We start from the raw sequence: 17,934 nt of genomic DNA, 5'->3' as shown, positions 1-17,934 counted from the left end.
TAGGACCGGTCAAAGTGTTTGTTTTCGGTTAAATATTTCAGACATTGGACAAAAACTTGTGTTTTTGTTGTAATCTCATATAGGGCTGCACAATATTATTAAAAAAATCATGCTGTGATTATTTTGACAGATCGGTTTCACTTGAAACAGTAATTAAATTTCATATCACGATTAAAGTGACCAATATTTATCACAGTTATCAGTAGAATCACAGTGTTGTTAAAATGTGCTAAAATGTAGTAAAAGTATACACACACGCATTTCACCAAGTTTTATATTGAAAACCTGTCAACAATATAAAATAGCATCAGGTCCTTTGCAATGTGAATGTTAATGTTAAACAAATCCTTGTTATTGGAGACTGTTGCTAACTTTGGTTGATGCTGGACAGTATTTAGCAGTTGTTTATTGTGACTCCATTAATCATTCATCACTAGTGGGAATTATAATTTTTGCATCGGAATTTTCAGACTGATAAAATCACGATGTTGTGACACTTGTCAGGGTCTGTAGAATCAGAAGAGCAAGATTTGTAGGCCAGGGCATCTCTGCAGCACTGCAGTACTTGCTTATAATGTTGTTTTGTCACATATCTTTCCTTTATCAAAAAAATTGCAGCTTCTGCAATTTTAATATTGTGCTTGGCAATATTATGATATTGATAATATTTAGATTAATTGTGCAACCCTATTTTCATGGGTAATCGTTCACTTTTTATTGATTAAATACCACAATATGTAAGATCTGCTGCCAGGGGTATTTCACATTAAATAATAACAAAAGATATAGTTTGATGAGATCATGAAGCACCATGGGATCACAGAAGTTGTTGTCTTCATTATTAAATAACAATTATTTCTGATACAAATCTGTCTGAGGTGCATCAGGTAGGAATAATTATCATGGATGAGGTAATAAATTAAAGTTTTATTCCCTTTAAGATAAGACATGTTCAGCAACTCCTTACCCTCCAATGTATTCCATGTTTTCCTGGAAGTTACACACTGGTACCTTCAATATACCATGAATTCCTCTGGGTGTGACAATTGTTAAAAACTTTTGGGATAATGTAAGCAGACAACTCAAGAGTTTTTAGACATTTCATGCAGCAGTGTTACATATTATAACTTTGGAGGAGTAATTAAACAGGCCTTTCGAACAGTTTGTGTTCTGTGGTTGAGTAATATCATAAATAAAGATTAATTTTAGTTTATTGAAATAGAGCTCAAGCTGCCTCTAACTGTGTTTGTACTCGGCAATTTAATGCAAACAGATTATTACTTTTCAGGAAAGCGGTTTTGGCAGTTATGTCAGGAAAATAATTGTAACTGTTTGAATTTGCACTTAGTCACTCTTGCTTTTTGAGAAGCATGTGTTTTTTTTTCAAATCGTAATCTGTGAAGGACTGTTTTCAGTTCAGTGACTTTAGTAAGGGCTTTTATTCCTGGTATTAAGAGCAAACAAATACCGACCAGTTGAGGCAGATTGTGTTTAAACTCATGCAGAACATAGTGTAATGTGCTTTCAGCCTACACGCAATGTTAAAATAATTGAGTAAACCCTTCCCTCCTCACCACCTTGCTGATGATAGCAGCTGCACTCATCTGTTCAGGAGATCTTATCTGCGATTCTTTGGCCTCCTCCTGACGTTTTGTCTGCATGCAGTTATTCGTTTTTGTTATTTTGAAGTTTAATGTGACGCAGTTGTGGTTTCATCTCTTTCATGTAGCACTTTATAAATGAAACTATGTAAATGCTATCTGTGATTTGTTGTTAAATTATAACATTTGTGAGGTAGAAACCCCAGCAACTTGGCTACTAAATAATGTGTGTGCTCTGCAGAACAGTTTTTCTGATCTTTTTTTTTTCAGGTCTATTTAACATTATTTCTTATAATTTCTTTCTTTGTGGGTGTTCTGTTTTTACTTTATTTAATGGTTTTAAGGTTGTGCCATAGTTACCAATTTATACCTAAGGTCTTGTGATGTGTACTCATGCTTACAACCTGATAAATCTGAACAAATACAGAGAAAGTTGCAAGAGTGCAAAAATAACACTTATATCATGCTCATCTCACAAATTCATCTGTGTTCTGTATGGTTTCTTCTCTGTATTCTTAAAGTATATTTCTCTCTGCTTTTGTGTATGTTTATGTGCCTGTGCGTCTGCATCCAAATGAGCTTGTGTGTGTGTGTGTGTGTGTGTGTGTGTGTGTGTGTGTGTGTGTGTGTGTGTGTGTGTGTGTGTGTGTGTGTGTGTGTGTGGACACAGAGTACCTTTGTATTTTTAAAACAGGCGCTGGTGGTTAGGAGCTAAATGAATGTTGGGGCGATGGAGAGGAAGCTGCCGCACAAGTCACAGGCCTCAATCATAATCGTAGTGAAACCCGTAGAGAATTCTGTCTCTTTCGTTCGCTCCCAGTTCCACTTCACAAATCTTTTTTTTGCCGTAGGATAGGCGAAGACCTGCCTGTTTGGCTCGTCAGCGCTGGCTCCTGCCTCTGCATGGACGTTTTTGGTTTAGAGGCTAAAAAAGATTTGGTAGAGAACAGCTCAGCAGATACAAAGAGACGTGCAGGCACACATGCAGGTACTCAGTGGCACAATACATGGTTTTGTGCAATTGTGCCCAGCCCTCCTCTGCACGCAAGTGTTGGCCAACAGATAAAAAAAAAAGCTCATTGTTTCATCAGGGAGAACGATTTTGGGACTTTCTGTTTCTCTCTTTGAGGAGAAAAAAAAATGCAAAACTGTTCCCTGACAGAAATAAAGAATGACCTCCACTTTTCCTTGTTTAGAAAAGTGTGGATGATTTCAGAACCTGAGCATTGTGCTTCTTGACCCTCCCTTCTCTTCCTCCCTCTCTCGGGCACCACTCGTCTTATGAAGTCATTGTGCTCCAGTGTTCTGCTCGATAACAGATGAGTAATGACTCCTCGAGCAAAGCAGCTTGACATCAGGAAGGTCATTTGAGGGGAACAGGGGAGAGGTGTCATTTTCTGCTTTAAGGGTCTCTATGTCACATTGTACCCTTACATTCCCAGCCAGTCGACTCAGCTGGTCTGTAGAGACCTGGTGGAGACTTCATACGTCTGAGTAGATGGCGTCACTTCTCTTTCAGTAGCTAACTCAAATTGTGCAGTGTAACGTGTCTTGACAGTTACATGTAAGTGTTCACTTATTCAAAGAAAGTATGAGAGGTGCAACAATTGGTCCACAAATTTATTGCCAACTATTTTGAGAAGTGCTTAATCGTTGAAATAATTTTTCATGCAAAAATGGTAGAAAATGCTGTTTTCAGACTCTCAAATGTAGAGTTGGTGTTTTTTTCTTCGTTTCACACCATATTAAACTGAATATCTTTATTTAAAGGCATCTTGTAGGACTGAAGTGGACTTTTTTTTAAACTAATATCTAACATTTTATAAATTAAATGATTTATCAATTCATCTAGGAAATAACCAGTAGATTAATTGATAATGGAAATAATTGTTAGTTGCAGTTCCTAGAGGGAGTGTATAAAAGATGAGTGTATTACTCAATTGTGTGAGTAAAATTTGGGACCAAAACTAGGATTAAAATGAGTGAATCCAGACTTTAAATGCAGAGTTCTGTTAAACAATTAAAATATAATCTCCATTAAGTAAATCCAAGTTTATTGATGTAAACTGAAATTAAATAGAATTTAATCAGCATGGGATGTTTGCTTACCCAAATATTCCTTGCCAAAAGATTACATTATTTGCTAGCTAGCTAAAACAAACATTACATTATTTGCTAGTGAGCTAAAAGGTTAGATGTCACTTTGTTTGTTTCTGTGCTGGCTAGGAAGTAAACCTTGTTAGCCTGCTAATAATGGCTCAGCAGAGAAAGAAAGAAAAATGTATCTATTGAGTATTTTCCTCCCGAGGTCACTTGCTCAAATATCTTGTTTTGTCCGCAACCCAAAGATGTTAAGTTAACTGTTACAGAGGACTACAGAAACCAGGAAATATTCACATTTAAGAACCTGAAATCCAAGAATTTTGACTTTATTTCTTTAAAAAATAGACTGCAGCTGATTAATCAATTCTCAGAGTAGTTAGAGATTAATTTAGGAGTTGATAATTAATCAATTAATCATTGCAGCTCTATGTGATGCTGCTCTGTAAAGATATGAAGTATAATATCTCAGAATACTCAATCAAAGAACTTGGGTCTCCTCTGAAGTTGTGTGCAGCTCTGATGTCCTCTCATAACAATTGTTTGAAAGACAGTTATTTAGCTTAAACAGACCATTTTTGATTTTACATTAATTCAGGAGTTGTCTTCAGTGGTTAAATAAGCCTGTTGCACAAAAGTTCCACATGGGGGCGCCAGCTTACACAGTATCCGTACTCCCACAGTCTGACAGTGTTGCCGGTGTTGCTCAGTTTCACAGCCAGAGACAGGTTGGTGGTGGGACAGGGGTTAAACGAAGTGCAAGAACCCCCTCTTCCTCACATCGAAAAGGTCACTGTCTTCCCTGAGCTTCAAGACCAAACTGTTTCTCTTTAAAGAGCCACATCTGAGAGCTCAGGAGCAGGAGGACGTCCTTTATTAATCTGGGAATCAACAAACTGATGGCAGGAGATGGAAACAGTATGCAGGTGTACTTGATTTGGTATACTGTAATACACACACACACACACACACACACACACACACACACACAAACATAATAAAATTCCATGTTTAATATGAACATACTTTGCTTGGATCGCAGTACGTGATTGTGGAGTTCTTGAAGTAGCAGTATGATATTTCCAGTATGTTGTCTTTCATCGTCTTTCTGTCTGACTGTGACCTAGATTTCTCTGGGGAAGTACATGCTGTGTTACTACATATTGTTCAGTTTGCGGTTATTGTCCCTCTGTGTATTTGTGTGTAGTTGTGTGTGTAAGGTTGTGTGTACATGCGTGCATGTACGTGTCGGTGCCAGGATCTTTGGGTTTTACAACTGTCCCCGTCATATTTTCAGAGGCGATGACAAGCACAGAGAAATGAATTGCCTTTCAGAAAGGGCAACCAATTATTGTTTGGTATTTTTATTGGTCCAAAAGAGTTTTAAAAATACAAATGATTGTGTTTTTATGGTGGTCACACTGCTCCACGCTGGTCTCCTTTGTGTTCTGCAGAAATGATTCCTCTGGAGGCCACAGGGTTCTAGTTCTCAGTTTGGATGGAAGACAGACGGGTCGACAGAGTTTGTGGTTCTGCTCCGGAACAAGCTGCTTTTAGATCACGATTTTTCGCCAGAGACACATGGCCTGATACTGTTTCACTCACTTCTCTCCCATTACATTAGAACTCAGCTTGTCCTAATCATGATCAAACTCTACAAGACTGCAAACACGATGCAACAACAAGGCTCCCAGAGGACTTCAAAACCCACAAGAAAAGTAAATCAAAACCTTTTTGTTGACAACTATTGACTTTTTAACCTAACATGAATGTATGTCAGCTAACTTACAGAAATTATATCAATGATAATTAGGTGATTAATCAACTACTCTGTTGGAAAAGTTGTTGACTATTAAAATTCAAAGGTAATGAATAGATTCATTGTTTTTTTTTTCACTGATGAAACCACAGCCCCCTAGTTTCACCAAATAGTCATAAATAATATGACCTCTGCCACGATTACCAAGTTTATAATTGTTAATTTGTGTAATTTGTAGATATGTTTGTTCCCATATTTTTACATCTAGTATATTTTGTGTTGGTTTTACATAATTATTTCAAGGATAATTAGGCGATTAATCAACTGTTAGGGTTGAAATGATAATAAAAACTCAAGGTATGGTAATACCATGCTATAAAAAAGATCCATGATACAATATTTATCATATTAAAAAAGAAAAAAAAAGTAAAAGGACAACATGAAAAAATGCATGTATAAATTTTGTTTCACTTAAAGTGCTTCTAATTTCCTTTAGTTAATTTTTTTTTTTTTTTTAAAGTAGGCAACCATGACCTAAATGTGCAAAAAAATAGACAATGCAGTCATTAGCAAATAAAAATGCATTTTCAGTTGTAAATAAAAATAATAACACAGCCCACTTTTAACCCACTAATTTCACCACTTGCTCAGTAATAAACACTATTAACTATAGCCAGTTTATAATAGTTAATTTGTATAATTTGTAAACCATCTTTATTCCAATATTTTGCATCTAACGCACATTTCTGTGCTGGTTTTACATAGTTATGTCAATGATTATTTGGTGATTAATGAACTGCTATTCCACAAAAGTAGTAAAAATAGTTTGTAGTGAAGTCTCTACACCCCACAGTCTCCCAACTGTGCAAAGTCAAGGTCAGTAAAAGGTAACCGCTCATCAACACTCCCTCTTTTAAGGGAAACCTGGTCCTGTCCTATCAGCTCTTTGATAAAGTTATCAGAGTCAAAATAGTGTGGCTGTAAACAGTGGGGGGCCATGTGTGTGGGAGAGGACTGAGGCAGACGTCATGGTCTCTCTGGAGGATACGCACTCACTGAGACAGACAGTCCACACCGCAGTGCCTGGTCCATACAGTCATGGTAGCTGCCTATCGTAGGTGGTCTGCTTCAGCAGGAGGTGTGTGCGGTTGGAGAGTGGGATGACATATGCACAGTGGTTTAATGATAAAAGCCTGTGTGTGTGTTTGTGGCTATGTGTCTTTGTGTGTACGTGTGTGAGAGATGCGGGAGCATAGTTTGAGGTAGCCTCATACACTGAGAGATAAAATGAATGACTGCTGTTCTCATCATAACAATCGAGCTACTGGAGGAGAGGCCCCCCTCTCTCCCAGAAAGGCATACGGCTGCCCTGCGCCTCGCCTGTCCACAAAAGGCATTTCTCTTCGTATGTTTTGACTTTTGTTTGAGAATTCCTTGCCCTCTTTCCCATATCCACAACTCATGTGGCTCATTCTCATCCGCCGATATAACGTTTAAGTCGCGTTTTTCTGCACAATTTCACAGAAGGCCCAGTGACGAGGCTAAATATGTCATCAAGGGGTTGTTATTTTGTGCGACCAGGCCAAAGCAAACTTAAGCCTGGTGAAGAATGTAATCATTTATCTAAGACCAGAGGCGACATGCTCAATTCGACCTGAAACAGGGCCATGTGGTGCCCACAGGAACAGGGAGCCAGGGTGTACATGAGTACATGTGTATATGTTTTGGTGCATATTTAGGAGAACATATATATTTACTGCATGTTTAGATAAACATGTTCCATCATCAACCTCGTGTTGGGGGTTCACTGGTGCTTCATGATGTGGAGACCGTGAATGTTATGATGTGACTACTGTTCAAGTGCTTATGTCCCTTGGAAAATAAGCACCTCTTCAACCCATTAAATATCTTAATCTCAAATTAGTTCTAGTCAGAGCTGAGAAAAACTGTTTAAAATGAGTACATCCAGATTTACAATTAAGCAGAATTCTGTTGTACAATTAAAAACTAACATCCATTTTATAAGTCCAAGTTTGCTGATGTAAACTAAAATTAAATGATGCCTGCTTACCCAAATATTCCTTCCTGTTACATTTATTGTTAGTTAGCTAAAAAGTTAACAAAACATTACATTGTTTGCATAGACTTGTTGTGGAGCTAGACTGGACATTGCCGCTCAGCCCTGTCACCAATTTCGCTCCACGGCCCACTCGCGATAAAAGTGTTTTGCTCCATAGTAGAGTTGGTGATATGCTAAAATTTTCCAAATGATCATCTTCATCCCAATGTGGCAATATCTTCATCCCCTCTCCCACCTCCTCCTGTCCTCTCCAGTCTCAGCTGGAAGATGTGCACAAGCAGTGAATTCACTATGTTACACATGCTGTGTACGTTCACTATGTCCAATAGACAAAATAAACTCACAAAGTGTCTCGAAATTATATCTTCTTGCGCTTATTTTCCATTTTAAATGGAGGAATACAACCGCACACCTTCTGAATACAAGTTTCTCTCTTTTGCCGAACTAAGACAAGCTTAACTGGCTTGTTAACTCCTCAGAAAACACACTTGACAAACCTGACAGAAAAACATGTAAAACTCACCGAAATCATCTTTGTTAGTCTGTCCACTCTTCCAACAAACACCAACTCTGGTTTGGTCAAATAAATCCTTAATTCACTGCGTGAAAAGAGTGTGAAGAGTCTGACTCTGCAGGCTGCTTACCTCTCACTCGTCACCCAGCTTAGCTCACTCGTGGTCAGCTGAGTGGGTGTGGGTGTCTGGATGAAAGTGTGGTGCAGAGCAGAGGCTGTCACTCTGCAGACTATTACATTAGCAAAAATAAAATGACAAATATCGCCCTAAACATCAGCCAGAAAAAGCAATCAAGAATCAGCCCATTGTCGATAGATGATATATTCGTCCAATCACCCAAACCTGCTTCGTAGGCCACCATTAGAAAAGACTGTAAAACTGTTGACAGGGCACCTCTACCTCTACCTCTTTATTCATGGAGTTTTTGTGTTTGTAAAATGTTCCTTGAGCTGAAAAAAGCTATTTAAAAATCTGTGACATCATCACAATTTTAAGTCCAGGTCATGTATCTTGATTATTTTTGCTCAATCCATCGCAAAAATGCAGCCATTTTAAAAGTTAAATCTCCTTAAGTGCAAGTTTAAAGTTAATACATTTTGATTTGGAGTGTATAGTTTGGTGCTACAGAATTAAATTATATCTAGTTTTAGAGTAAAAACTAAACTGAGGTTTAAAGAGAAGTTCAAATTGTATTTTTTTTTTTAACTTAAGCTAGTTTAAAAGTTTGGTCCAAAAAAATTTAAAGTTAAACCATTATTTAATCAGGTTTAAAAGTTAATTCTTATTGTATCGGTGCAACTCAGCCTTAGAATCAGAGAAACATAAGAGAATAAAGAGGAAACCCATATCAAGTCCCTTGATGTGGGTTTCCCTGGGACTTGATATCAGTTCTTTCTCTCTCACAGTGTCCGCCCTAAAATCCCATCTAACAATCATGAGTTGCTGGGAATTTTATATGACTTTGTTGGTGTGAGGGTTTCCCATAAATCCCTGAAGGGTTTAATGTCCCTATCGCTTGTGGACTGACCTACCCGAGCCTTTAGCTTGGTTGTATAATGACTGTCATTAACCTATCAAGATCTGCCGAAGGGTCCTGACTGCTTTTTCCCACCCCCTCCTGCCACTTTCCCTCCACTGCCAAAACCAAGATGGCTCCTTTAAATCCTTGCTCTCGCCCTCCAGGGAGCAGAGAACACCAAAGTCTACAGTCTAATTGGATTCATTTGTAAAATAGCTGTGGAGATTTGGACATTATCTATCTATGTACCCATGACTGGAATGCAGCTTATTCTCCCCACTGGACATTTTTTACCCTGTCACCATTTCAGTTAAAATGCGGTCTCTCTATGGCCTGAAGTGCTTTTCTTGTTTTTATTGGATTCTCATGTTCATTAAATAATGAATTCTTTTCAGTGCATGTGCCTTTCTTTTGTACAACACAAGCCCTGATCTTTGAAAGGACCACTTGGGTCAAATGTGGTATTAATACTTTGCAGCAGTGAGTGAATGGTGCTTTGTCTGTCTGTAGAAAAAACGCTAAAGAAGACCAAGTTGGAGACAGGAAAATATATGCTCTATGCCAAAGGAATCTCAGGGTGTCCATCAACTTTGATGACAAATTGGACTACCTTTTTTTTTATTAAGATGATATTAATTTAGTCAAAATTTAAAAGAATGTAGAATGAGCTTGTAGAAATTACAAGCCACAAGCAAGTCACTATGTCCTGTCACCAGATGTGCTATCCCTTTGTAGCTAATTTGTAGACCTCTGGAGTTTCATTGCATTGCATCTGCTAGTGTTTTGTTTGGTACAGCCTGGAGCGTTTTGTGTTTGTGCCCGTGTCTTTGTGTGTGTTTGTGTTCTGTTTTGCGGATGTTCATCAGATAAAGGTTGTTGAACACCACAACTGGCTATTACACCACCACTTTAGCGACATGAGGTTAGCCACAGAAAGGCAGATGGAGATATACAGTCCAATCAGTCGATGTGCTGAATTAACTCTTAATATAACACTACTGACCTGGTACTGGAGCTGATTTGATTTGGTAATGTTTATGCTAAATATTAGATATGGATAAGGACGGAGTCTTCTGTCTGTACTCTACGTTGTGCATTTTTTAAAAAAAGCTTACAGATATGGATGAAATGGAGCAGTAGCACGTGGGGTGGTAATTGTGGGGGCAGTGTAGCAGTAGGGCTGTGACGATATAGATTTTTGTTACCATGGAGTCAAAGCAACATATTCCCACAGGATGCAGGTTTACAGTACCATGACTGCCTTAATAATGATGTTTTATTAGACTTACTGTATGTCAGTTACTTAATGCTACAGTTTCTTCTACCAAGGAAAGTCTTGTCACAGTCCAATGTAGCAGTGTAGCCAATAGTTCAAATGAGACACAACCACAGGAATAAGTTCCCATGTCATGATGGCCGCACAGACTACCACCATCTACAATGCTGACTCCACTTTATGTCTTTCTCAGGGGATACATTATCACAACCTCCTCCAGTTTCACCATGTTTATTGTTAGAAACTTTTGACTCTTCTTCTTTATCTTTGGGCTAACTTGACTCTGAGTGACACCCTCAAAATGACCTTAAAATCCATGCCAACATAAAGGACAAATGGAAGTTTGTATTCTAGTAAGTTTGTTTCTGTTTTTGTATGTGAACTGGGCATAAATGAGCCTTTAGCCCTCTGATCGGCAGTAGAATTAACTTCTTCTCTTTTCATGGATCCCATCATAACTGTCTTGACCCAGCTGGACAGCAGAGGCTTTCATTGCTGCTCATCTGTGAGATGCTAGGCCTGAATGGAAGACATTACAGCAGGAAATTGGAGAATGCAGCCAGAGACTGAGCACACTATTCAGTGTCTGGATTCATATCGATGAATCAGCTGCAGTGAGATAATTCTCCATGGTAGTCCAGTTGGGTACTTTGTTACAAATGGTACTTAAAGGTGCTGTAAGCAATTCTGGAGAACAATCATTGATTGTCAAGTCTCATTGGGTCGTCAAATTACCAACACGTTTGATTGGTGGTTCAAAGATGATTGATCATTAAGTCTTCGTCCCAGGTCATCAGATGCTGACATTTTGGGAATGAGACTCTAACATCTTACCGAGCAGTGATTGGTCAAAGACTCCTGTCACAGGCTAGATTTTCTAAGCTTGATGCAAATGAAGTGAAAAGGAGGAACAGAAGTCTAGTTTTCCCTCAAACCACTTGAATTGTATTATTCTCAATGGAGAAAAATGAAATATTTTTACTGCACTAAATCATGACATGACCATGATATGTCATCAGAGATTAAGGAACATGCTAAGTTGAAATACTGGTTTCCCCAACAACAATGCTACGGTTGGTATGTTCTCCTTTGAAATTTCCATTCTAGGCCAGAACAACTGTTTTTGTTTTAGCCTGTGCGATTCCACACACTGCCTGTTTCACGTTTGTACACTTCACATGGAGTTCACATTACAGACTGAGTTAGTATCTGTTTAATCTTTTAGAAGCAGTATATGTTGATTATGTTTGAATTAAGCAATAAGTTAAAGACATCACGTGCACCGTTTCTTAAAAAAGACAATGTCAACTTATATAAACCTAATTCATTCAATCATCATGAGAAGTATGTCTTGGTGTCTGTATCTACAGAGTCTCCACCTGTATTGTCTTGTTTTCTCATTATTTTGCAGTGCTCGGATGCTTTACCAACGCAAAAAACTGGTATTTGACGTCCCAAGAATGAAACTTAACAATCAGCTATCTTTCTGGTGCATTTCAGACAGCTCGGACAAATCCCACTGATTCTACCTTTAACAGAGTCTGGAAGACAGTCACTGGACTCCAACTCTAGCATGTGTATTTTTGGAGCATTTGGCTTAGCTTTACACCAATTTACAAACTTACACATTTATAAACAGCTGATCGACTACAGTGTAGGACTCATTGTTGCTTGTCAAGGTATAATTTTACACTCATCTTGTACTCATCTTGTAGGGTCAGTGTCCTTCAACTTGTAGGCGACCTGCCTGAACTTTGAGTCCGGGGAGGAGGGGGCATGGAGAAACAACTCAATTCAACCATAGAAGTATTCATTTTTGAATGCTAGGGTTTTACTTACTGCTCCTTTAAAGATTAAAGATTATTGCCCAGTGACTCCAAACAACAAACTGCCTATCCCAGCTTTAACCTTTCAGGTTCACTCTAAACCCATGACTCTCTTAATATTTGTGATTAAGTGCTCGTGGCACATCAACATGCTCCTAACCTCAGCTCCTCTCTTTCTCTGTCTCTGCCCTTCTCTCTTCAGATTGAGAACCTGTTGGAGCAGTTAAAGGATAAGGACAAACAGCTGGCTGGGTTGAGGGAAAGGGTCCAGGGCCTTCAAACTGACTCCAGCAACACAGACACAGCCCTGGCCACACTGGAGGAAGCCCTCTCAGAAAAGGTACTGAAAAGAAGGAGGGGTGATGGTGACTTTGTTGAAAAAGCCAAAGATGAGGCCAAGAAAAGCTGACAGCAACTGCTGAGCAAAGCAACTCAAGGTGAAGGTCAATGTAGATTGATGCTGCTCTTAGAATAATTGTGGGACAGATGGTGTGGAGAGTTAAGCATGGTATTAATGAAGGGCCTAAAACTTGTTTGTCAGGTGTGGACAATAAAAACTCGCAAAATGAAGCCATTAGACCACCAGTTCGACTGGAAATTTTTACCCGTTGAGGAACACCGGTCTTTCAGGAAGCTGGTATACAGCTTAATTAAGTTGCGTGCTTTGCTATGACTCACTGCAATAATTTACTGACATAGCCTCCTAATTTATAGACCCTGGGCCACACTAGATGAGGTCCTCTCTGAAAACAGTATGGGAGAGAAGGAGGTACAGGGAGAAGGGAGGTCTAAGGTGAACATAGACAGAGGATTAGTCCCTGTCTGTAACTGTGCTGAACATAGGGAGGGAATGATCTATAGAATAAGGGGAGTATAGAAGTTTTGAGAAGGGGAGGAATGGAGGGATGGAAAAGTGGAATGGCAGAAGAGGCACAGCCCTGATGGAAGAGGTGGCCTCAGAATTCAGGGAGGGAGAGGTCAAGGAATGTAAGGGTGGAGGCAGAGTAAAAAATTAGTAACTTCTGCAAGACATATGAAAGAAGAAGAGAAAGAACAGAGCTGGCAAGAGAAATACAGTCGCAAAGCATTAGAGAGGGATAGAAATTCAGTTACCGATAACAGCCACACACATATAGAGGACAGAATTAGCAAGAGTGACCATGAGTGAACATAGTGAGAGACAGTGCAGACTAGATGTACTGAAAAGTTTCAATGAGATGTGTACAGTCCTGGTCTAATGTTAGTAAAATGTGTAGTTTTTATGACCCTCCTCCTACCTTATAGGATTGTGAAAAGTACTGATTGATACTACATGTTTAAAATCTTATATCCATCACTTAAGACTTCAGTTCAGTCTTTGTAATCCTGCCTGAAATTTAGCTTGCAGCAAAACCAGACAGTGTCCAGTGACTTTTTCTGTATCAGCACTGTGTGCAGGCTGCTAATCAAAGAAAAGAAAAGAAGAAAAATATCATAAGTGGTAATGAGTATTGTTTTTATGCTTCTGCACTGGCAGCAGCCATGCCTGGAGACATTATGTTTTCAGATTGTCCATCTGTCCCATTCTCATGAATGTGATATCTCAGGAATGCCTTGGGGGAATTTCTTCAAATTTTGCACAAACATCCACTTGTAGTCAAGAATGAACTGATTAGAATTTGGTGGTCAAAGGTCAAGGTCACTCTGACCTCACAAAATATGCAATAGCAATAACCAAAGAATAGATGACCATATTTCAAGGTTGGTTGGACAATGAATCAATGAAGATGTTGACTCAAAGGTCAATGTCAACATGAACACACAAACTCATTTTTGGCCATTACTCAAGAATTGGTGTAGTAATCTTGACAAAATTGCACACAGATGTTTAATAGGATAAAATAATGAAGTAGTGATATTTTTTATCCCAAAGGTCAACTTCACTGTGCTACATTTTTTGTCCATTATTCAACACCATAACTCAGAAAGAAAAAAGGTCATTGTGACCATATTTCACAGTTAGTTGGTCACGAAATTGGTGATACGTTTGACTGAAAGGTCAAAGGTCATTGTTATGTCAAAATAGCTTTTTAGCCATGCTAATAACTTGGGCAATTCCAAATTTCACACATATTGACTGAGACAATGCAACAAGTTAACAATAACTTGCACAATATGGCATTTCATCTTTCCGTCCATTCTGCCTTTCACTTTGCCTCATTCTCAATTTGAGCCTCATCGGAATCACTTGACTGCAAACAGTGCATGGCATCTAAAAATGCCAGTAGAAAACAAAAGCACAACATTTTGCCATTTACCTATACACTATAAAAATCCATCCTTACATATTAATCAAGTACATGTGTCCCTGTTTAGCCAATGCAGCTATGACAATCCTTCATTAATCAGTTCAAAATATATCTTCATTGGAGTCATACATTTGTACCATCAATAGAGTGGGTTTTTATATATTGTACATTGTATATTAATTTTGGCAGAGGCATACAACATGCAGGTTGGAAACTCTAGTTTTCTCCTGGTATTGTATTGAAGTTTAAAATTCTGGTATTTTGACTAACTCTACTACTTTATCATTTGGCTCTAATATTGGCAAATATAGTCATGATATCTTGTTTTGTTTTTTTTAACTGAATTTGCAGGCCTCTATAGCCTCAGCAGATACTATATTAAGCACAGTACTGTATGCACCCATAGGAAGACATGTTGCAGCATAAAGTCACAGAGCTGCATCTACCACGTGAATCAAGGTGAACTAAGCAGAATAACTCCACATGGGTTGACGGGTGAGTGGACGGACTGGATGTTGGTCATAAACATTCAGCTTTTGTTGTTTTCTGGCAACATGAGGGAGCAGCTGGTCTCCATAAAGCCTCACCTCAACACTACTGAGCTAGCACGCCGCCACTAACACTAAAAGATGAATGGCCTCGCTGGCCACTGTGGTGTGTTGTTTTCAGTAAAATGCACTACATTTCATCGCTCAGATCACTTACCCAATAAAACCCTATTGATTTTACAGTATTCCTGGGTAAATGAGTTGTGCTTTCGAGAATCTGGAATACTATTGCTAACGGTCTGTTTTTTTGGCTTCCCAAACTCTAAGCAATGTGTTTATGAATTTGCACTCATGGTTACAGGGTGCCAGTGATTTCTAATTGGAGACAGGCTTGAACACAGGACAGACTTGATGTTATACACAGAACTGACCATGATCATGTAGATGTCAAATCCTAGCCTGGTAGTATATACTATACACTTTACCTTGAACTGACTGGCTTGATTTCAGAGTGACTCGATCTTACTCAGCTTTGTTGCATGTTTAAAGTTGTTGCTAGCACACATTTGTTGGTACTTCAGTCTTAAAAACGATTGCTTTGGCATTGCAGGCTAAAAAATGGTTCCCATTTAACATGTTTGTTTGTACTGCAGGCTAAAAGATGGATGCTAGTTTACTTTTTGTTGGCACCGGCTGCTGCTTAAGAGTTTATAGAGTTCCCAGTTAGGACAGATGTGGATGTCCAGCTGTACCGCTTGTTTTCCAGTGGCTGCCACATATTTATGGCTTCCAAAGTGCATTTACTCTATGTGTGTATGTGTATGCCTTTACATTTGCCGGTATATATTTCTGTTGCCAATTTAAGTTTGTTACTTGTGATGTGACCTGCACTGTCTGTAGTGCATATTAGTGTGAGGAACTGAATTAATATGGTCATGAGCTTCCATGGCAAAAATTTAACACTCGATCAGAACTACACATGCAAAGAAAAAAATTAGGAATTGACCATTTTGTTTGACTACAGCAAATGGATGTATAGGTAGACTTGGTGGACAAGGCTCTGTAGTTTGAGGGAGCTCTCAAGGAATTCAAACAGTGATGAGGATTTTAAGAGCTAATCTCCCTATACATGCGAGAATGTTAAATCTGAATTAAAACAACAACACAAAATACCACATGAAGGTGTTGAAGCACTGGAGGGACCTTTGGCAGCCAACAACCTTGCCATGAACATGATCACCAAAATAACAGTGATAAATGTAAGGTTATAATATCCATGCTGTACGCCTGCATGAATATGATTGGGTGTTATTAGCCACAGCTGTGAATGAGCCAATCATTGTGAAGCATATTGCACACAGCTGTGGCCAGTCACTCTACACAAGCACGACTTCAGTGCTCTGTCTGAACTAACTAACAGCTATGCCTCATTTCAGTCAGAGACACTTATGTCAAAAAATTGACCATTTTATAGCAAATGGTTATATGGTTAGATTTGATGGGAAAAAAGAATAAAACCAGGCAATGACGAGGATTCTGCAGAGAGCTAAACCCCTCATATAAAATGGCTTTTCCCTGTTTAATAACTATTAGCAGGGAGCGCATTAGAACCCCCAAAACACCAGAACCACTGCAATCCTGAATATACACTGCAATTTCCTTTGAATGGTAGAAAAGTCCAAAGACAAAATCTAGTATCACAAGTAGACATGTGGCAGGATACTTACAGTATCTGGATTCATGGGAAATATCCCAAAGCTTATCTCATTTGAGAAGTAGCTCAGACATAATACCTCAGATGAACATTTAGCAAGATACAAACAGCATCCCAATTCAAGAACACAATTACCTAACCTATGAGAAGTAACAAGCATTTTCTTACACTAGAACACATTGACTGATCTCAGATGAACATAAGAAATGATACTAATACTATCTTGATTCAAGGGAAATATTCTACAGCTAAAATGTAACCAGACTATACACAGAAATACATGCTTTTATTCAAACCAAGCCTTCTCTTACTTGCTTAAAGCTAACCTAATTTGCAATTAGCAGGACTTAAGCTTTAAACTTCATTATTATATTAACAGTCATGAACCAAGTCTGACTGACTACTCTCAAGTGATTGGTTTAATAGCAGGCATGAGCTAATAGAAAAAAACAACCCAAACAACTTTAAGCTTTGAGGGGAAAATACACCTAAAAGAAGAAGAAGTATCAAATTATAATTTCGGGCATTAGAAACAAGCTAATCACTTGCCAGACAGCACCATAAGAATTTGCTCAACTTCTACATGATGGTAATTTTTGAACAATGCCAATGTAAATTGACACACATTCATTGCAAATGAATACATAATGCTGCTGTAGTCATTTCATAGGACTTTTCCATTTTTGGTCATGTCAAGTCAAGCTGCCAATTTCCATCACCTCTTATAACGTGTCAAGCTTTGCTGAGTTATGTGTGAGATCGCCCATCGCCAGAATAGGCCAAAGCGTGCCTCCAAGCAGGTTGTGGTGACATCTTGTCCGCCACCACCAACATGTGGTGACCCCCCCTTTCTCAGCCTTAAATAAGCCTGCATTGCAATATTCAACTCAAAATAGTGAGAAGGATGATTTTTAAAGTCTCTGTGTGTTCAGCTGTCAGTAGTTTTGCAGCTTCTGACTGAACGTCTGTGGTTTAGTTTTAGTTTGACTAGCCGCTTGACTCAGGACAAGCACGTTTCAGTTAAAAGACATTACCCTCATATGGGTAGCCAACTTGTAGTGGAGGTGCTGTGCTGGGCTAACACGCTGAGTCAAACCAAGTCACATGTGTGCAGAAGACAGCCTATACTGACTCAAAGCATGCAATGTAACTGACGATGGAGAGTCAAAGCCTATTAAATACTCCTCTGGCTGTATTCGCAGACAAACAGCAAATACTTGACAACCACCTGACCACCAAGTCTTGGAAGGGCTGCAGAAGGTACACCGC

At 38.8% G+C, this 17,934-nt stretch overlaps 1 protein-coding gene across 1 annotated transcript in view; it reads left to right on the top strand.

Moving 5' to 3' along the window:
- The window catches only part of LOC146325264 (ERC protein 2-like), a 232,680-nt gene that overhangs the window by 70,084 nt on the left and 144,662 nt on the right, over nt 1-17,934 (top strand). The window contains exon 10 of the mRNA XM_084721167.1: nt 12,378-12,515. Within this exon, the coding sequence (XP_084577293.1) occupies nt 12,378-12,515 (138 nt within the window). The remainder of the gene's footprint in view (nt 1-12,377; nt 12,516-17,934) is intronic.

The sequence above is a fragment of the Lutjanus erythropterus genome, chromosome 6, assembly GCF_056507025.1.
Source record: "Lutjanus erythropterus isolate fLutEry1 chromosome 6, fLutEry1.hap2, whole genome shotgun sequence".
NCBI lineage: Eukaryota > Metazoa > Chordata > Actinopteri > Lutjaniformes > Lutjanidae > Lutjanus > Lutjanus erythropterus.
The sequence above is the reverse complement of the archived record's forward strand: the minus strand, read 5'-3'. Positions and strand labels throughout refer to the sequence as shown.